The sequence below is a fragment of the Drosophila kikkawai genome, chromosome 2R (genome assembly GCF_030179895.1).
Source record: "Drosophila kikkawai strain 14028-0561.14 chromosome 2R, DkikHiC1v2, whole genome shotgun sequence".
Taxonomy (NCBI): Eukaryota; Metazoa; Arthropoda; class Insecta; order Diptera; family Drosophilidae; genus Drosophila; species Drosophila kikkawai.
This window is the reverse complement of record NC_091729.1, coordinates 20308919-20330119: the sequence shown is the minus strand read 5'-3', so window position 1 is coordinate 20330119 and position 21201 is coordinate 20308919. Positions and strand designations below refer to the sequence as shown.

Below are 21201 nucleotides of genomic sequence, written 5' to 3'. Positions count from 1 at the left end.
GATTTTTCTAAATCGATTTCTGATTTTGAGCTTGATAAAGAAACACTTGTACTTATATATAGGTTGTTGTGTTTACCCCTAAATTGACTTTAATCACAGTTGCGGTCACAATTATAGGATGGAGAAGTAACAGGATTTTTTGTAATATAAGAGAGTTATAAAGCGTATTCTACACATTTGGGGTAATAAATTTAGTCAATATATAGATATAGATATATCCGAGCTTATAAAAAGCATATTCTAAAACAGCAGCCGAATCGATCTGTAAATGTCAATTAATCTCTCAGTTTAACTAAAAGAAAAAATTTCACAAGTTCTACTCCGTTAAAATAAAGAAGTCTGGATTAAACTACTATATTATATCATGTAGTTGCTATTGAAAAAATTAAAAACAAGAAAGAAAGCTAACTTTGGCCAGCCAAAGTTTGTATACCCTTGCAGGTAACAAGGTAAGCCAAAAATGCATTAATTTCGATTCGGAAAGCAGTTTTGTGTTAGTTTTTATTAATTTAAAAAAACTGCATACCAAATTTAAAATTTTAAGAAATCAAAATTTTAGGCCATTTTTGTAAATTTTAATGATGTAACCCCTTATCAAATTTCGCAAAAATGGCAAAAAAAATCGATTTCTTCCGGACATGTCTAGAAAGATTCGCATGTTAATGCTGATCAAGAATATATATGGTTTATGGGGTCGGAAATGATTCCTTGACTTAGAAAAATATTATTTTGTATTATAAAATCGGATTTTTTATATTAAAAAACTTCTTGATTTTTTTTAAATTAAAAATATCATAACTCGGTCAAAAGAGCATTAATTTTAAATCGGAAAACTGTTCTGTGCAAGATTTTCTACAGGTAATAAATTTCATTAAAATTAAAATTAAAATTAAAATTCATTTAAAAATTTTGAAAATTCAATTTTTTATCAAAATCTAAAATTTTAATGATGTAACCCCTTATAAAATTTTGCAAAAATGGCAAAAAAATTGATTTCTTCCTGACATATCTAGAAAGATTCCCCTGTTTATGCTGATCAAGAATATATATGGTTTACAGGGTCCTTCACTGCGTTGCAAACTTCTGACTGACTTAGGTCCTTGATAAAGCATCCTGATTTTGTTAGTTAAGAAATTCGCATATATATTGATTTATTATTATTACAATAATTTGTTCCAGGTTATTATTGTGAATTCTCTCAATTTTAAAACAATGTAAAACAATGCAATTTCCTATTTTATTTCACTTTTTTTATTCCTTAAACTAACATTAGTGCCATTATTTTCACCGAAGCTGTACATCCGCAAAAATTAGGGAAGCTGACTCAAGATCTCGACTACCAGAAGCCAACTACTTGGGGTTTGCTGATTGCTTATCTTGAATGTTTCCCGCGGCGCGGAGTGGTTCGCTTTGCCCACTTGAAAATGCCTTACAACATTCATTTTCTTTTTATAAACACCTGAATAAGAGTGATTATTTTTAGCCTTGGCAGAGTCCCTGAAGGTCGTTCACATTTTATTGATCGTATCGGGCGGTGGCGGGGGCGTGGGTGTGGGTGGGTGTGTCAGAGCTGAGCTGTCAACATTCACATCCCACATCCACACCAGCCAATAAATAAAAATAAATGTATCAAATTCGATTATTTCGTTTAATTAACCAGATAATATATATTTGATATATATAGAATTTTAGATGTTGTGTATAATTATTTATATTCCATATATACAAGAAATAAAAACAACATTTGTTCGCTTAACACTACCACTTCGCTACTAATTGACTAAAATGTTGTAAGCAATTCCTCCTGGATGCTGTTCGATCGAAGTAGTTGAGTAGGTGTCGGTCCGCCGGCGACCGTGTTCAGGACCTTGGATGACGTGGCCGTGGCATTCTTTAGGTCATGGTATTCATCGCAGAACGTCTGTTGGTCGCATAAAGAAATCATAAAGAAATCACGTCATGAAACATGTTGTTATTTGTTTGTCGCTCAAAAGAGAAAGACTTTTTATTTATTACCTTTAGACGGCTGCCCAAGAAGATGGCACGTTCGCGCTTCCTAACCATGTAGTCGGACGACATGAGCCACCTGTGCTCCAAGCAATCTTCGGTGTATGGTCGTTTTCTGAAGTATATATCAAATGTGTTAGTTAGTAGTCTGTGAAATGTTTTGGTAATAAACTAAGAGTGACCCTGCTCTACATTATTATTTACATATTTTATAAAAAATAAATATTTAAAATTGGAGGGCAGCTTTTACTTTGATCTTGTAAGAACTACTCACGTGGGATGGCGCTTGAAAAGCAGCATAATGAATCTGGTGGCCTCGGGAGTGACTTCCTTGAACAGATTCTCGAATCTGTAGCGCACAAAGGAGATATTCTGCTTGGTCTCGTACTCGTCGGCGCCGCGGAATGCACTGCATCCGGACAGGAGCAAGTAGGTGAGGGCACCCACCGACCAGATGTCGCTCTGCGGGAATATCGGCTCGTCGTTGATCATCTCGGGCGGCTGGAAGTCCAGGGATCCGCATGGCGTTACCTTCACGCCCAGCTTGTTGACCTTCTTGGCCGATCCGAAATCGACCAGCTTCACCTGAATGGAACGCACCGAGGCCATCACCACATTGTCGGGCTGGATGTTGAGGTGACAGTAGCCGCGCCAGTGCAGATACTGCAGGGCATCCAACAGCTGGGTGATCACGGTGGCCACCATCTGCTCCGAGTACTCGTGTCGGCTGCTGAAGTAGGTGAGCACATCGGCGCCCTGGAGTTTCTCCATCACAAAGATGGCAATGGGCACGTTCAGGGGCTTGTAGGCGCTGAAGAGCGCGGGGATGCGTTCGTGGCGCAGGGTCTTAAAGTTGTCAAACTCGGCCACCACGTTATCCTCGTTTTCGTCGGTCACCTCCAGGATCTTGGCCACCACAACGGTGTCAGTGGACTTCTGGATGCCCTTGACAATGGTGCTGAACTCGCCGCGGGCAATCTCCGAGATGAAGCTGTACTTGTCGCTGACTGAGGAGTCGGTCACCCAGTTGGGAGGCTCGCGCTCGCAATGGTAGTCGGTGTGCACGCGCTCCTCCTCGGGCACCACCTCGTGCCCGTTCTCGGTGAGCTGCTGTAAATGCTTCATGGCCTTGGTGATGTGAATCTTGGGGGCGTCGGCTCCCGACGTGGACGCAGACACGGGTATGCCCATCTCGCTCCAGCCGATACGATTCTTAGAAGCCAGTCGGAACTGATAGCTGGTGTTCGGCTGCAGGTCGTGCAGCAGGTAGAACTCATGATCGATGTTGTCCGCCACAGTGGTCCAGGCATCGCAGTTGCTCAGCTTGTACTGCAGGCTGTAGCACAGCACTGTGGAGTGGCCATCGTCACGTGGCTGCTTCCAGCGGAGCAGGATCTCGGAGCCGCTGTTGGCGGAAATCTCCGGCGAGTCGGGGGCATCGGGCAGAGTGGCAACCACGATGCGGCAACGGGCCACGGTCTGGCCCACCTTGTTCCTGGCCACCGCCTTGTAGACTCCCACATCGAAGTGCAGGGCCGGCTCGAAGCGCAGGATGGAGCGACCGTCCTCATCCACCGATATCTTGATTCTCTTGCTCTCGGACAGCACCATGTCGTTCTTGAACCACTGCACGCACGGCTTGGGATCGCCCACGGCGAAGCAGTGGATGTGGCTGGGCTGGTTCTCGGTTATGGCAATCGTCTGGGGCTTCTCGCGGAAGAATGGTGGGTAGCCCTCCCGCTGGGTCTCGATCATGGCATCGGCCTCGGTGTACTCATCCAGACGAGGTCCCAGCTCCGTGCGCAGGCGACGGATCGAATACGAATCGTTGGCCGCATACATGCTGATGCGGCTGCGAGTACGCTCGTCATCGATCTCCTCGTCCATGATGTCGGTGAAGCGACGTCTCTCGCGGATCACGGGCAGCTACAGAGGGAGAATAATTGCTACTTAATCTCGATTTACTTTCCCATTTCTAGTTAGGTATACTTACAGACCAGTCCACTGAATCGTTCAAGGCAAACGAAGGGGATCGTCGATGGGCCACCTTCATGTACTCACGCAATCTCACGGGGAAGTTGACATCTCGCAGTTGCAAAAGATACGTATCGGGGCCGTATTGGTAGCTAAAAGAACAAAGTTTCGCTGTAGTCACCTCTTCTAAAAGCTCGTCGCTTAGCTAGGACTTACTGGCTCTCCGATTGAATCAGGCCCAGCTCATAGTCGGGATGTAGGTATTTGGAAACGACTTCCTCGCGCTTTGCCCGCTTCCTTGGCTCCGGCAGCGGCTCTGGGGTATTCTCCGGCGTGTACACGTGTCCCGGGGGATAGACCATCTTGGACGGATGCTGGAAGCAGCCGCTGAGGCGGCGCCTGCGGAAGTAGTTCTTGCAGGAGGCATTGGCATACCAGTCCCTGAAGTGGTCGTAGTAGTTCCTCAGGCGGTCGGTGTTGATCTGGTAGTCATGGTCGTACACCTGGCGATCCAGCATGAAGAACCATGGATGCTTCAGAGCAGTCTTGACATCCATACGTTCCTCGGGACTATAGAGCAGCAGGCGGCTGATGAAGTCACGACCATCGTCCGAGATGTGAGTCCAAATCTCGTCCTTGAAGTCCCAGCGGCCTTCGCGAATCTTTGTCAGGGTTTCCCTGTCGTCGATGCCCAGGAAGGGATTGTGACCGCCCAGCAGGACGTAAGTGATCAGTCCCACGGTCCACATATCGTGCGAGAAGTTGACGCCCTCCTTGTTCACGACTTCCGGCGAGACGAATTCCGGCATGCCATAGTCCAGAGTGGACAGGTTGTGCCTATTGATTTTCCTCGACAAACCAAAGTCAGACACCTTGATGTAATCACCGCCGACCACGGAGATCAAAAGGTCCTTGATCTGTGATCACACACAAAAATCAGCGAGTATTAGATCACACCTAAAGGCATTATTAGTATTCAGTTTCTCACCGTGAGACCCATGTGACCCACTCCCATCTCGTGCATGTGCTCCAGACCCCACAGCGTCTGCCGGATGTAGTGGGCGATGTCGCGCTCCGTGTAATAGTCGCGCCTGAGCAGATTGTCCCTCACCAGCTCCCCGCCGGCAGCCAGCTCCATGATCAGAGTCACGCTGCGATCGGTATCATACGCATCGTACGGGCGAATCAAGTTCTTGTGATTGAACATGTTCATCATCTCCAGCTCGTTGAGCATGAATGGACGCAACTCTGGACGGCCGTACATGATCTTGGCGGCGTAATTGTCGCCAGTGGCTCGCTCCACGGCGTGATAAGTGATGCCCTGGGTTCCACGGCCCAGCTCGTCACCAATATCGTACTTGTCCTGGTAGCGCAGTTGCTTGGAGCGCACATACGGATGCCTGCCGTAGGTCTTGTAGATGTACTGATCCTCGTTCTCCTCAATGTGCACCGTCACCGAGGTGCTAATGGAGCCAGCAATGTTCCTGGCACTGATGGAGTACAGGCCACCGTCCTTGATGATGGAGTCGTGAATCGAAAGCACATAGATATCCGGATCATACGAACTGATCTGTGTTTGAAGAATGTAAATTAAATGTTTAGTTATTTTTTAAAAGAAAATGTTATTGCCTTTGAGATTACCTTGATGCGGGACGAGTCGGCAATGGGCTTCCAGTCCTTAAACCAATGCACTTCCGGCAGTGGAATGCCCACCAGCTTGGCCTCGATCCTGCCATTCTTGCGGGCCATGATAAAGGTCTCATCCGGTCGCTTCAGGAACCGCGGATGCTCAGCAATCTCCAGCCTCACCCGTTGCCTGGCCTCGCCATGCTCGTTGGTGGCCACAGCTTCGTACCAGCCAACATCGCGATCTAGCATTCTGTGAGAATTTAAATAAAATATTGAATATTTATAAGTTAATAACTTTATAATATAGAAATAACTAAAATAGAAAAGCTTTCCGAATTGAATTTTATTACTTAATCATTTATTTATGATCGATTTTTGATTCGATGCCATGATCGTATGGCAAATTCCAAGGGTATTCAAATTTTGGCACCTTAAAGTTAGTTTTCTTTCATGTTTTCAAATAATTTTAAGCTATAAAACTCACTTGTTGATGAAGAGCGTGGCCTGGCCATTTCGGGTGTAGCTCTGATCAAACCTGCCACCCGACTCGATGAGCATGTCATCAAAGTAGTACGTCATCTTTGGCTTGGGGTAGCCGTAGACGAACCACATCAGCTCCGTGTTGTGCTCCTTGACACCATAGCTAATATCGTTTTCGCGCAAAAGGAATCTTAAAGATAAAACCAATGTTTAGTACAGAAAGAAGAAAGAACATTACAAATATTTACTGAGGAGCCTGAGCTAGGCCATCATGGGGAGGCCGCTCGATATCAAAGTCCTTGGGGAAATAGGGTGAAGTCTCTGGCCTGAAATCTGTGCCTGGTGGCAAGTATGTGTAGGTTTTAGGTGGATCGGGCACCAGTTTTTGCCTGCAACATATACAATATGTTCAATATTTCACATATTAAAGCTATAGGTTTTAGTATCCCACCTGTAAGTCTGCGTGTAAGGACTGGGATCGCTCACACCAAACTTATTCTCCACTCGAATTCGGAATCTGTAGTCTCTGAAAGGTTCCAGATTGCGGATGTCACAGGCACAGCTGCGTACGCCGGTCCTCAGAGTGCGCCAATCGCCCTCGGGCAGATCCATCATTTCGATCTGGAATTGCATAATTTTATTTTATTTACTTATTCAATTATTTATCTTGGCTTTGAATCCACCTGGTAGGTGATGGGGTAACGGGGAGTCATCGGCACCGACGGGTTCCATGACAGGAGCAAGCCGCGATCGGTCATACGAGAAATAATGGGACCCTCCGATAGCGGTGGAGGAGCACCGGATTTCTTGTACTTTTTGAAGTCGGTATACTGGTCTTCCAAGGGCTTCTGCTGGCTGTCGAGAGCTGGGTTCGTGGAAACATATTAAAAGAGTGCTAAAAATAGTTATTTAGAACCTACAGTCGTAGAAGAGTTCGGCATGGCAGATGTCATCGCCGTAGGGATTGAAAATGCGACAGGAATAGCGACCCACATCGTACTCGGTCACATTTTTGATGGTTAGCCTGAGCAGGCCATTAGGCTCAATGTCGATGAGAAAGCGGTCCGAGGGGAACAGTTTCTGGTCGTTCTTGAACCATTCCACCTCGGGTTCCGGATAGCCCGTGGCGCAGGCCGTGAACTTGGCAACCATGCCCTCATAGATATCACAGTCGCCGATCTTCTTGAGGAATACTGGAGGCTCCGATCGCGTGTGCTTCTTACTGTAAATGGATTTATTATGAATTAAGGGATCACGCTGGATGAGGGCCTTCCTTACATTTCGTTAACGATGTCGAGGCGTCCTTGGGTGATGTCTTTGCCCTCCCTGTTGCTGGCAATGCACTTGTAGACACCTTGGTCGTCCTTATCGCAGTTGTTGACAATCAACATGTGATGGTCGCCATCGTTCTTGACGCTGTACTTGTCGGACTTGGTGGGAATAGGCTTGTCCTGGAAGTACCACACCAGCTCCGGATACGGAACTCCAGAGACAGTCACCGGAATCTTGGCATTGTTGCCAAACACCTGCTGCTGATCGGAAATCTTTTGCGTGAACACTGGCGGCTTGTACACCTTGCGAACATTAGCGTTGCAGGCGGACGAGTCCTCGCCCAGGGGATTGGCCAGGAGGCAAGTGTAATTGCCGGAATCTGCAGCCTCGGCCGGTTTGATGGTCAGACCGATGTGCTTGCCGTCGCAAGTCATTAGCAGGCGCTCGTTGGGAGTCAGAGTAACGCCATCCTTGGACCAAATAACCTCGGGCATGGGGTTGGCAATGAACGGAGCGGACAGCACCAGCTCCTGGCCCTCGTCGGCGTTCACATCCCGCAGGGCAGACACAAACTGAGGTGCTTCTTCGGCGGCAGTTTCATCGGCCTTGGGGGCCACATAGAGCTTCGCCTTGGAGGCCGTCGATCCCTCGGGATTTTGGGCAATAACTTCGTACAGTCCGGAGTCGCCAGGCACTGTTTTCTCAATAATAAGGCTCGTGCTCTTGTCCGGATTCTCCACAATGGAAATGTGGCCCTGATCGGGCTTAATTTCGTGTCCATTGTGGAACCATTGTAGCTTCGGCTGGGGGAAACCAACCACCTTGACGTCCATCTTCACCGGGAAGCCTTCAATACTGGAGGCATCCTGCAGCTCAGCCACAAACGCCGGCTTGGACTCCTTGGGCACAATCTCCACTTTGGACACACCCTCGATCTCGCCACCCTTGTTGGCAATCAAGCACTTGTAGACTCCGGCATCCTGGGGCTGAGCTTCGTCAATGCTGCATAGGACGAAGGGAAAGGATTTAATATTGGCAATATTCCCCCAAATCTTTGAAATGCTTACATCAAACCAATCTGGCCATTGGGGCTGTTGATAAAGTTAATTTCCGGACTTGGACGCAGCAGCATGCCATCCTTGTACCACTTGACCTCTGGAGCTGGGAAGCCGGTGACCTGAGCCTCCAGCTTTAAGGGCTCACCCACCACAACAGTTTGGCCGGTGATTGGCTTGAGGAACTTTGGCTGCATCTCCTCGGCTGCATGGAAATGGTATTTTTATGATGTATACAAGGACAACAATATTAATGGACTTACGCTTAACAGCAACGGCACACAGCGCCACTTTCTCGCCATGAGGATTGGAAATAATCAGCTTGTAAGCTCCCGAGTCATTGGGCTGGCAATTGTTAATCTCCAGCTTGACCAAGCCATCGGGGCTTGTGGATAATTTTACACTGGAAAATGGGTGCAGAATAAGTATCACATGCGAAGTACTGCTCCTAAAATACTCACCTCTCGCTCGGCTTAACTTCATCTCCGTCCTTCAGCCACTGAACAGTGGGCAGGGGACTTCCGTCGACACAGCACTCCAAGACAAGGGGCTCACCCTGCAACACGTCCAGAGCATTGTCCAACTTCTTCACAAAGCTGGGTGCGAGGGCCAGTAGTCCCAGCTTGAAGGGTGCCTTGGTCACTCCAATTTCGTTGGTGGCCACACAGGTGTACTGGGGAATAATTATAATAATAGTAATGCCCCTATAAATCCTTATATAAACCTACCGCTCCCACATCGCTTTCCCTGAATGTCTTGATATCAAACACACTCTCGATTTGGTCGGATCCCTTCTTGGTATCCTCCTTGCTGTACAGCTTGTCCTTGCTTGGCTTGTTCACCGCCTCGTAGTTAATGGGCTTGTCGTCCTTAAACCACTCGATAGTTGGCAGAGGAACGCCATGCACCAGAACCTTGGTGGAGACAGGCCGGAAGTCGTGGATGCTCTGGCTCTCGGGCTGCACAATGAAGGTGGGCTTTTCCACTGCGGAAATTCAGATTGGCATTAGAACCACTAAAGCTCGTTTTGGGAAGAGGATATACCCACCAAGTACGTTCAGATTGAAGTCCACCGTGGACCTTCCCTCGCTGTTGACTGCCGTGATTGTATACTTGCCATCCTCGGAGGGAGAGACGGCCTGGAAGACCAGCCGATACTTGTCGGCATCGACGTCGGCGATTACCTCGCAGTTCTCGTTGTTGCACAGATTCTCGTTGCCACGAGTCCAGGAAACCTTGGGTTTCGGATTGGCCTGAACCAGAGCCTCGAAGCAAATGGTGTCGCCTGGCAGGCACTTGCGGTCATCCAGTCCAGAAATCTCCGGCTTGGCCAGCACATCGATCCAGCCACTCGTGGCCAGTTCACCGAACTTATTCTTCACCTTCAATTCATAGCGTCCTGAGTCCTTGATGTCAGCCTCCAGGATATTCAAGGTGCACGTGTATTGAACCAGGCCATTTTCAATGTCCTTCTTTTCCACCTTCAGCTTGAGGTTGTTGCTCTCCTTGACGGGCTGGCCGTCCTTGAGCAAAACGATTTCAGGAGCAGGATCGGCGGTAAACATAACGGGCTCAGAGACCTTATCGCCCTTGTTAACCTTAATGTCCTTTAGCCCAGGTCCTGAAGTCAGGATGGGCTTGCGATACTCGGCAATGCCTTTAGAGGGGAATATAGAGATAATAGTGTATCAATAATACATTTCCTTGGGATTCCCTTACCCGACAAGGAGAGATCTCCCTGATGAGACTTCTCGCCACACTTATTCTGTATGACCACCTTGTATTCTCCCGCATCCACCATATCCAGTGACTCCACCTCCAGCTTATAATGGTCCTACACAGGATATTGGAATATTTTATATTAAAAGCTTATGGTAATATTTAGGGAGCACGAACCCCATCCACAGTGATGGCCGTATGCTTATCAGCAGTTATAGGTTTTCCGTCGTGATACCATATGGCTTCAGGCTTAGGAATACCCGTGGCTATGACTTCGTACTTCAGGGGCACGCTCTCGTAGCTGTGCTGCTGGAAGACATCCACGTGAACGATTTCCGGAACAGCTATAAGACAATATAGTGTCAGTATGTCCTTTGCTTGGTCAAAAGGTTTACTTAAGATTAACCATTAGATTTCTGTACAGGGTGCATATTTTTCATTCGTGGTGTTAGTTCCGGCAATCCGGCAGCACTTATCCTTAACACTTTACTTTTTACAAGATGCTGAAATCATTTAGATCCCTTCCAGTTGTCTTACTCGCTACTTCGAGACACTTGCCTGCGTAAATTTAAAGTCAATGTATAAATTTACGCTGATGATCATTCCAAGACCCATTCCATTGACACAATACGCATTCCAAATACCCGAGCGAGCTCTTTACACTTGGTTAATAATTGAGTTTTTGATTAGGTTTTTCTGTACAGTATTGTGTTAATGTGTATTTGATATGAAAGATATGTTTTTGATATGTACAAGATGAAATATATTTTGTGAAATATTCATGGTTAATATATATGTATTGTGAGGTTTATATTTAGAATTATTTCGTTTCGATCTCATTCATTCTTGCATTTTCCAAGTATTTATAGTTATGTTTATTATTTTGCTTAATTGATGCATTGAAAATGGTTTTGGTTTACCCCCTTCTTCAGGTTCTTCAGTCGTCGCAATCATAGTTTTTGTCACGGTCTGTCCCAAAGACACCGAGTCGCTCGCTGAATCAAAATTTGGTATCATAGATGGGAGATTATACATTAAATGAGACTCAAAAAGGACTCTTGTAGGTGGGAATTAGTAGAATAAAATTCGTTTGTGGGATACCCTGCCCATACTCGCTTTTCCATCCTATTCAAACTATTTAAGGCTGAGATTTAACGCTTTATACTTACTTAACACAGCAACCTTGCAGGTTGAGGTCGTCTCGCCAATGAAGTTCGTTGCCTTCATCTCATATGTGCCCGCATCCTCGGTCCTGGCCAGATTCAGAGTCAGATAGTAATTTTCGATGCGCTGAGTGTCCCGAGAGATCTTAATGCGTGCATCTTCGTAGATTTCATGGCCATCCTTGAACCTGAACCAAAGCAAAATGTAAACAATTAAGGAATTCCAGAGTCTCCTCTAGCTCACCATTTGATTTTGGCTTCTGGCTCGCTGTACACCTCGACCTCCAGAGTGAAGGATTTGCCCTCCTGAACTTCAATGTTCTTGAGACCCCGCTTGACCTTGGGCTTGCCTTTAAATAATATAAAAAATATAAACCAACGGGCTTCTTAAGTTTTTCATGCGTTGCTTACAGTTGACAGTCACCACACAGCTGTCCTCCAGCTTGCCGTAATCATTCATTATCTTGCAGGTATAGTTTCCTTGCTGGTTGGTGGCCACCTTGTTGAGGATAAGTTTATAGTTGTTGCCCTCCTCCACGTGACGGAAATCGTTACGCTTTTCATCGATCTCGATGCCATCAATGTACCACTTGACATGGGGACGCGGATAAGCATCCACGCCAACCACGAGCTCCACATTGCAGTCGCCCTCGGCCACCGTGATGTTCTTCAGTTTCTGTGTGAACTCCGGAGTGCACTTGATCAACAGATCGGTGGTGCTGGTAGCCGACCCGTGCTCATTGGTGGCCTTCACGGTGTACTTGCCGGCATCCACGCGCGTGGCTCCGGTTATTTTCAGGGTGTAGGCGTTGCCATCGCTGCTCACAGTGTACTTCGACTCGGTCACCTTGATCTCGGTCTCGTCATGGTACCAGATCAGCTTGGCCTCCGGATACGCATCGATGCGCACGGTCATCTGCACGGTCTCCTTCTCCCCGTGGATGTACTCGCTCTCGAAGTGCTTCACGATCACTGGCTTCGACTTGACCGTGCAGCTCCAGTACTCTGACGTCTGGCTGAGATCGTTGGTAGCCTTGATGGAGTAGTTGCCCGCCTGCGATAGCTTGATCTCCTTTACCTCCACGACAACCTTCTCGAGACTCTTGCCAATGGAGGTCGAGGAGATCTTCACGTTGCTCTCGGCAGTCACGTCCTTGCCGTTGTTGGTGACCTGGACAGTGGGCTGTGGGAATCCCTCCACTTCGATTTCCATCTTGATGGTCTCCCCGGCCGAGCAAGTAATATCCGTAATCTTTTTGATCTTTGGAGGAGCTTTAAAAGGGATATATATTCAGGTTATTTAATGTATCCAAAAGTAATAGATTCAGAAGGTAAAAGAACATGGAGTCCGTTACAGAAAAGGTGTTCCTGCAGAGAACCAAGCTCATTCATCAGTAACTATTCTGTAGTAACATAGACTCTGCAAATATTTACTTAGAAATTGTAAGAATAACCTAAAGCTAGTGTCTTTTTGTGCTTATGTTATAGAATATCCTGGGAAACCCAGTAAATTATAGAAATACCTTTCACCACCAGGTTAATGGTCGACTCGTCCTGGCCCAGTTCGTTGATAGCCTCAATGGTATACTCTCCGGCATCGGCAGTGTTGACATTCTTGATGACCAGCGACATGCTCTCCTCATCCTCGTACATGAACTTGTGCCTATCGTCCACCTGGATGACCTCACCGTCGTGCTTCCACTGCACCGCCGGCTTGGGGAAGCCCTTGCATTGGAGCTCCAGAATAGCCGAGCCGCCGATGCTGGCGTTTGCCTCGCGGTGCTCGATCACCAGGGTGGGCTTCTCGGGCTCCCGGTTCAGTGTCTGAATGGCTCCCTGAACCGAGAGCTCGGCACTGCACGAGATGTTTCCCGTGGAAGTTTGAGCAACGCAGGTGTAGATACCCGCATCCTCGGGCTTCACATGCTGGAAAACCAGAGCCAGAGAGTCCTCGTCCTCGCCGAAGAGCACCTTGAAGCGTTCCTCCGGATCGAACTCCTCGCCGTTTCGCTTCCATTGGAAGACTGGCTTCTCACCAGCCGGAAGTATCTGTCCGCTGAGTGCGCCAAACGGATTCTTGTCCTCTGCAAGGAATACAATTTTTCGTAAAATGCCCTTTGTTTTCTTTTAAATTATTTAAGAACTTACCCACTGTGGTGGCCACGGCTTCGCAGGTGGCTTCGCCGAACTTGTTCGTGGCCTTGCAGGAGTAGGTTCCACTGTCGGTCTTCTGGACATCGGCGATTACCAGCTCATAGAAGCCAAGGTAATCCTTGTCACGGATAATTTGAATCCGATCATTGACCTCGAGGATCTCCTTCTCATCTTTGTAGCTGTAGTGAATTTAAGCATTAATTTACTTCTTACAATTTCTTTATTTGCAACCCACAATTTGACCCTAGGCTTGGGATCGCCCTTGATCTTGATCATGAAACGGAAGAGAGTGTTCTCGATCATTTCGGCATCCTTCAGGCTAACCAGAAAGGCTGGCTCCGTGTTAGTTTTAGTCTCGTCATGGCCTGGTGCTGCAAACAAAGCTCGTTCAATCTCCGAGAAACCCTTGATTAGCTAAGATTGCGTACCTTGGCCCACTGCAAGCTGTGCCGAAACAGTTGTTGTCTCGGAAGCAGACTGGGCCCGAATGGTGTAAGTTCCTGCATCGCTTTCACTGGAATCAAATCATATCAAATCGCATGAGCTCCTTAAGGATGGAAACGAGACGGCCACCTACGTGCAGTTCTTGATGTCCAACCGGTAGGAATTCATTGGAGCAGCGGTCTGGGTAATGCGATCAGCCAAACGATCCTCCAGCGGCTTGTTGTCCTTCAGCCAGGTGACAAGGCCGGGCTGATCCTTGAATTGGATCTCAAAGTGAGCGGTCTCTCCAGCTAAAAGCGATAATCTAGAATCACTGACTCAATCTAAATGCTTCCCACTTACGATCCACTTGCACGCTCTTCAGCATCTTCACCACCACGGGCTTCTCGACGGAGCGCAGGGGTCGGTCCTCCAACAGTTGGGACGAAGAACGGATACCGGTACGCGATTCTGCCACCGAGTAGGAGGCACGACTTTCCGCACGGCTTTCGGCGCGACTGGCGGTGCGGCTTGCGGCACGGCTCTCTGTACGGCCGGTGGCCAAGAGGGACGAACGAGCTTCAACCTTGTCAATAGAGCTGCGATCCCGCCTGGAGCTTATTCCATACTGCGATCGCTCGGCAGTGCTGTCGTAGGAGGTTCCCCGATCGTAGTCCCGCGTCCGGCTAGAGGCTTTACGGAGGGCGAGCGGGGTTCAAACCGGGTAAAATCAAAGTTAGTTAGGTTTTTATTAAGGTATTTTCAACAGAGTCTTTTGAATGATGGGTTCTATCGAAAATCTCTAGACGAGAGACTTTCCAAACAGGCCGTAAAAATCTGAACAAGGATCTGGCAAGGATTGGAGAATAGTGGGAAAACAGAGGAGTACACATAGATAGTTAATTGTAAAGAAAAGTTTGTGTATGTAAGCACTGAAAGATATATATATACTCTAAACACAGTTATTTACGATAAACTCAACATAGATAAATATGTGAACATGAAATAGACATGATACAGGTGACTGGAGAGACAAGGACTTCGCTTACAAAGAGTCTTTCGAATTTATTTACGCTGAAGTTGACTCGAGCTCGTTGGCAGTAACGACAGTACAGTAACGACATCCCAGAGAGAGACATTGAGATAAAAACTAACATTCAACATGGTCCATCCGACGATGGATGGACAGAAACCGTCGACACAACTTGTGGGGGCAACTTACTTTCATAGCGACGTTTGGAAGCCAGTGAGTAGCCAGAATAATAATCATCCATACCACCGACGCTTTGGCCCCTGGCTTCAATATCGGCACTTGGCTCCCGCTCTCTGAAATCGTCAGCAATAGACTCAGTATATTCGCCTTCGATCTCAAATATATTAACGGGCTCCTCAACAATCTCGTAAATGGGTCGCTTCTTGACGGGCGGGGTGAAAATGTGCAGAAAGTCGCGGGCCTTGGCCTTCTGTACAGTGTCTTGGGCGTAATTAGTGGAGTCCTTCGACTTCAGCACCGTGGTCTTAATGCTGCGAATCTTTTGCTTGGCATTCCGCAGCGACGTGTCCGAAGTGGACGCGTCGTAGATGCCCTCGAAAAAGTTCTGCGTCTTCTGCTCCAAGCTCTCGTTATGGATTAGCAAGCGTTTAATGGTCGGCGGCGGCGGGGGCGGCGGTGAGGGGGGACGTGCCTTGACTATTAGGATCTCAATGGTGGTCTCGTAAGCGATGAGGGGAAGCGGCTGGAAGAAGCCGGGCATGCGCGTGAAATTAGGCGGAATGGGCGGCGGCGGGGGGCCAGACTGCTGCAGGTGCTGGTTAGCCCCATTTCGGTCGTTAGCGATGTTAGCTAGTCGGTTATTCCAGATGGTTAATGAAGCGTGGTCGGTTATGTTAGCACTGTATCCCTGGCGGCCCTGCGATCCCGATCCCGATCCCCCACCGGGCGCAGGGTCGCTGTCCCGCAGGGATTCGTTGTAGCCAACGATGTCTTTCAGCTCGATGGGTCTGTGCTTGGCGGTTACCACTGGGTTATCGCTATCTACGGGGCGGTATACTTGGATCTTGGGGATCGTCGCATATGGCGATGTGTCTCTCGTGAAGTTTTCATCCTGCTTACCAGCTGCGGCCTCTTCGGTGACCAGACTAGATGCGGATTCGATGACAGTTGTTTGGGACTCGGATACGGTTTCTTGTCGGGATTCAGCAGACTGTTTCGGAGCTTCAGCTTCCTTGGAATGCGAAGCTGGCGGAGTCTCTACTTTTTGGTCCTCCTTAACTGGAGGAGCCTTCTCGGCCTGTGGTGGTACCACTTGCTTTACTGGACTCACTTCCTTGACAGGAATCGCTTCCTTCACGGGAGAATTATTCTTTACAGATGGAGGAGGAGCTTCTGCCACTGTCTTAGGAGCTTGAGGAGCAACTGCCACAGGCTGGGGTGCTTGAGGAGCAACAGCCACGGGCTGAGGCGCTGGAGGAGCAGCTGCTACTGGCTGGGGCGCTGGAGGAGCAGCTGCCACTGGCTGGGGCGCTGGAGGAGCAGCTGCTACTGGCTGAGCTTGTGGTGGAGGCGAAACTACCTTGATGGGAACCTCTCTGACCTGTGGTTTTGCTGCCTCTTCTACCTTGGCGGTCACCTTAGACTCCTGTGTTTGGCTACGAACCTCCGAACTAGACTTGACCTGGGTGCTGGTGATCTGAACCGACTCGGTCCTCGTGGAAGATGTCTTTGAAGATTGCTGTTTTTTATACAATTCGATGGCTTCCTGCTCGAGCTTCAGCAGCTCTTGCTGTTCCAGCTGTAGGCGCTCCTTGGTCTCCTTGCTAAGGAAGTAGTTTTCGGCCACGTCAGAGGGTCGGACACTAAGATTCGGATCGTGGGCTTCGGCCCTTTGGGGAAGATGAAGAATTAGCTCACTTTCAGATGCGATTTGCGATGCGTCGACCTTCAGGTCATCGGCATTATGCTCCTGCAGAGTGACGTCTTGGTTGATGTGGGCGGAGATCTCGTTAAACCAGGTCAAGTGCGACTCTGGGCCATGGGGCTTAATGTGTATCGGAAAGATGGAGCCAGCGTCTGGCGCTTTCAGACTCAATTGGATTTGCTTCTCGTCGGCCTTGTGCTCGATGTTGCACAGCGGGAGCTTCACGATGCTTTGCAAAATAAATACGGATCTGTTCTCGGATATCTTCCGGACCTTGGTCACCAAAATGCGAGACTTGAACAGGAAGCAGTAGCGATCGTGCGCCTTGCCCTCCTTGTCGAGGACGGTGCACCAGTCGTGGAGGAGCAGGCGACCCAACTTGTAGATGTTACCCCGACAGCCCTCGATGCTGGAAAGAAACCTATTGTCGTACGCTCTACTGGGCACACTAAGCATTAACTCTAGGGCCCTGTCCAAGTCTTTAACGTTCTCTTTCAAGCTTAGCGAGTACTTAATGAAGTCCTGCGAAAAACAAACATTAACATTAGCGGTCTTAGCGAGCTCAGCGTGATGGTGATTAGCCTAGAGCCTAGACGTAGCTTTAAGCTATAGGTGATTATAGAGAGATGGCAGAGATTAACACTAAACACAAAGTCGGCAAACCTTGAACAGAAGTTGATAGTCGTTTATGCGCTGGATGGGTAGTTTGAGGTGTTCTGAAAGAGATTTATCGTCTCCGAGCTGTTTTGAAAGTTCCTGCAAGGCAAAAGCAAAATACTTATTACACGCACTGTGGGGGGCCAAGTTTCTAGAATGTATTCGGAATGTATTGGGAAACGAAATATTATTTATTGATAGTCGCAGATTTGCTTCTGTGGTTTTCTGCATCCGTTCGAGTCTTAGGCAGCCCCTAATGAACGTTCTGTGTTCACATATACATTCAAAACACGATTTCTTCTCGGTCGCTCTCTCTCGCGTTTGGGGTTATTTTTGGAACGATGTTTAAAAAATTTATCACTTGTTGCAAAAACGGATATGTGTGGGTCTCTCTATATGCGGCCGAACTTTGCTTTGGAAAGCTATATGTGTCTTCTAAATACATATTCGAATATTAGTATTCAAATGTTTGGATAGATTCACTCGCAACATACACTTTAATTCACTCTCTATGCTCGCGGGTTCATAGTCACATTCATATTCACTGCTGAACCAATTTCACAGCGAATGGGTAGCAGTGGACTCATTAAAGTCAATGTTACAATATTTTTGCCAGTATATATGTATGTATATCTAAACACTTTTAGACGTGAGGTCGAATATGTGGGCTGAAGAAAATTTTTTCACATACTATATATATTTATAAACGTATACGTATCAACGTATCTTTTAATATATAAATGTATGTATATACTCTCGCACAGTAAAATTTCGGAAATGTTGCATAACGGGCAAACGTCACAGACGTCACAGTTCACACAGATTGATTTGGAAAATGATTTTTTCCTCACTGATTTCAAAAGTATTTTATTGGAGTTATCCAGTGGCAGTGTCCATTGAGGTAGGTTTGAGGTATTCTATATGGATTCACTGGCTTAAAACTGAGAGCTAAGACGTTTAGCGAAAATAATTGTCCAAAAGAGGGGTTCGGTTTTCAGGATAATGACAAGATAACTTCAAGTACCTAAAGCGAAACGGTTACGTATATGAATAATTAGCACGACACGACCGCGAACACTACTCGGAAGCAACTGAAAACTGCAAAAGCTTTAGAATTGAAAAGCGTCTGCCTTTAAAAATAAACGGATATTCTCGCACATAGCACACGCATAATATTTGAAGACGATTCCAACGGGCTGGCGGCTCGCCTACCAATTAAATTATTCTCTCTATTATTTTTCTTGATTTCAACAAACAATTAGAAGGAAATGGGGAAAAAGGCAAGTAAGCAATCTGCAGAAATTCCTCATGAATGTAATAGGAACTTTGGGTCGTATTTCGATACTCGAATACTCACTTGAAAGTACTTTTTAGCATCTGGACTGGAGCTGAGATAGTCCTGTGCCAAAGGTTCGTTTTGGCAGTACACCACATGCTTATCAAAGTCCCTTTCCAGTCGCAGAAAGGTCTTGGCCACCATGTTCGGTTGATTGCTGTAGCACTTCAGCCCTTCCTTCAGTACACTGAAATTTGAGGTATTTAAATAAGGACTCATCATCTACTTTCCAGCTGCTTACTTATTGTGAAATTCGGCGATTTGCAGGAAATTGCAGAATATAACATCCTTATTGTCGCGCACAGACCTCGGCACCACTGGCTTGTCAATGCCCTTGATATACTTTTCCACAACATGCATGAGGTCCCTGGAGAATTCCTCCTCCGTTTCAACCAGCTCCCTGAGAATGGTTCTTCAAGGCAGAAATTAAATCAGCTTGCTTTCTTACTATTTAAGTAAACGTAACTCACTGCTTTCTAAATTCCGCATCACCGTTTTCCTTCCCATTAGAGCTACTCATTGTTGGATTAAATTCTAAGATCTCTATCGGAACCCAGCCCTCTTTGGGGGAGTCCCCGCTATCGAACATTCGAACAAAGCATCTAAAAGATACAAAATTATCTTAATTCGTTTCTTACAAAATTATGTGACTTGACTGGAAAAATTTGTTGCTAATCTATTTGCTAGTACCTAGACTTTTCAGATGCCTTTGAACTTATAAGCTCGACAAGGTCCCCTTGGCGGACGCTGATCTCGTCCGTGGCCATCGTTTGAGCCTGATAATCCCGGCTCACGAATACAATATCTGCGACCTGTTGAGTAAACCGATTGCTTCTATATAGTGGAATTTATTTCATATTTAAATTATTTTTTGGTTGAGCCAAACTTTATTTTCATTCATTTTCTAGGAAGGCGGCGCCAACACAAAATAATTCAAACCGATTGCGGAAAGTTTGTGCAAGTGTACAGCGAGATTTATCGATTTGTTCTCATAACCCACACACTCGGGGAACACAAACAAAAAGTGGCCTGTGTGCAATATTTAGCTCGTTAGCTGAAAGTCTATTTTGCGTTGACATAGACACGCGGGCTCTCGGCTATGGCTATTTATTTCGCAGTCCGATTTTACTGAGCGAAAAGCTTAATGCGGGCCAAAAACAGCTGATTATAGCCATCGGTGCCGCGAACAGGACAGGGTTCTTCAGTTCGGGCCAATGATCCGAAACCACAGTAAAGCCGGGTGCAAGGAACACACACATTTCTTAAGTCATTTTTTTAAATCACTAAATTATCGAAGAATTACTGTGAAGAATTTAAGTGGTTTTAGTTGGTTTTGGTGGAGTTAAACTTTAGTTTTAGTTTCTACGACTTTAACTTTTTAACCCGAAGATAATACACTTTTAATCCATAACTCTTGTACATTGATTTTATTATTATAATGTTATAAGCACTTTTAAAATATATATATTTTAATTTATTTTGAAATTAAAATGATCTTGATTTAAACGTTGATATCATTTTTTATTTGAACATTATTCTGAGAGGAGGTTTAATCATTTTATTCACAAACTAAATTACATTTCATTGAAGACGACATTATATTTGAGTTATATTTTATAGCGATTAAATATTTCCATATTTTTTATTGTAGAGTTAATTTGAATTATTAACTTTAAAAGCTATATTTTAATTTTCTTTGAAATTTAAATCTTGTATAATTCTTGATTTAAGCGTTATATCATTTTCTGAGACGTTTAAAAATTACATTTCATTGAAGAAAACAGTATAGTTGAGTTATTTTTTATAGTGATTATAATTATTTCCATATTTTGAATTGTAGAATCCATTTGAATTGTTAACTTCATGTGCCAACGAACAGCCACTGTATATATTGACGTATGTATTCGAGTACATAGATTGCGGCTGCACAAATGTATTAATAAGTAAATTTTTGGCACATGTTCGTAGGCTTGATGATTTTATTTATTTTTTTTTTTTTGGACAGGCATAACTTACGCTATCCATAGTTGCTGACTTGCAGATTGATATTCGTTATCACTGGGTTAACTTCACACACTGCTGCACTTCATGGGCGGACGTATACGCACTGTTGTACGTATTCGAAAATGTATTGCATAACTTATTACTGGGGGTAATTTTTGAATTTTATTCGGACTTATTTGCGCAGGATTGGAGGCAAATACCGATCGTTGGAGCACTCGGGTGCGCGCTTGTCATAATCTACTCGTCGATGAGGATTACTATTCCGAGGTGGCCCATTCGAAAGTGGAATAGATTTAAATTTAAACTTGCGTCGCGGCGTGAAAATGAGTGGCTACTGCGTGCGGCGGATACCAATGATTTTAACTGCATCCCGACAACTGTACGACTGATCGATATTTGCTGATCACAAC

The 21201-nt window shown here is 46.2% G+C and overlaps 1 protein-coding gene across 7 annotated transcripts; it reads right to left on the bottom strand.

Annotated features, from left to right (window-relative positions):
- Nucleotides 1–1634: 1634 nt before the first annotated feature.
- On the bottom strand, nucleotides 1635–21189 carry Obsc (Obscurin). 7 transcript variants are annotated; one of them, XM_070283751.1, is made up of 38 exons: nucleotides 20992–21189; nucleotides 20804–20933; nucleotides 19478–19599; nucleotides 19258–19389; nucleotides 19029–19199; nucleotides 18809–18974; nucleotides 17458–17550; nucleotides 15099–17316; nucleotides 14240–14569; nucleotides 14031–14187; nucleotides 13882–13967; nucleotides 13689–13824; nucleotides 13448–13632; nucleotides 12823–13383; nucleotides 11711–12571; nucleotides 11544–11649; nucleotides 11306–11487; nucleotides 11057–11131; nucleotides 10314–10480; nucleotides 10137–10251; nucleotides 9466–10074; nucleotides 9146–9402; nucleotides 8879–9090; nucleotides 8681–8820; nucleotides 8430–8622; nucleotides 7369–8364; nucleotides 7011–7312; nucleotides 6774–6955; nucleotides 6542–6711; nucleotides 6339–6479; nucleotides 6095–6280; nucleotides 5623–5860; nucleotides 4970–5551; nucleotides 4198–4898; nucleotides 4001–4133; nucleotides 2282–3933; nucleotides 2017–2122; nucleotides 1635–1921 (listed from the first exon to the last, which is right to left on the bottom strand). In XM_070283751.1, exons 2-38 carry the CDS (start codon nucleotides 20810–20812, stop codon nucleotides 1781–1783), a joined length of 12813 nt encoding a protein of 4270 aa, XP_070139852.1. In that variant the 5' UTR covers nucleotides 20813–20933; nucleotides 20992–21189; the 3' UTR covers nucleotides 1635–1780. The 7 variants fall into 7 exon arrangements, with proteins under 7 accessions (XP_070139852.1, XP_017018641.1, XP_017018644.1 ...); XM_017163152.3 differs by having other exon boundaries at nucleotides 20804–21189; XM_017163155.3 differs by having other exon boundaries at nucleotides 15990–17316; nucleotides 20804–21189.
- Nucleotides 21190–21201: the final 12 nt, after the last annotated feature.

What these genes read in the sequence shown, in the direction of transcription:
- Obsc (XM_017163152.3), bottom strand. An exon ending in CTGATTCAATCGGAGAGCCA is followed by an intron (nt 4,134 to 4,197) that starts GTAAGTCCTAGC and finishes TTGTTCTTTTAG; the next exon opens with CTACCAATACGGCCCCGATA. An exon ending in TCTTGGGCAGCCGTCTAAAG is followed by an intron (nt 1,922 to 2,016) that starts GTAATAAATAAA and finishes TGCGACCAACAG; the next exon opens with ACGTTCTGCGATGAATACCA.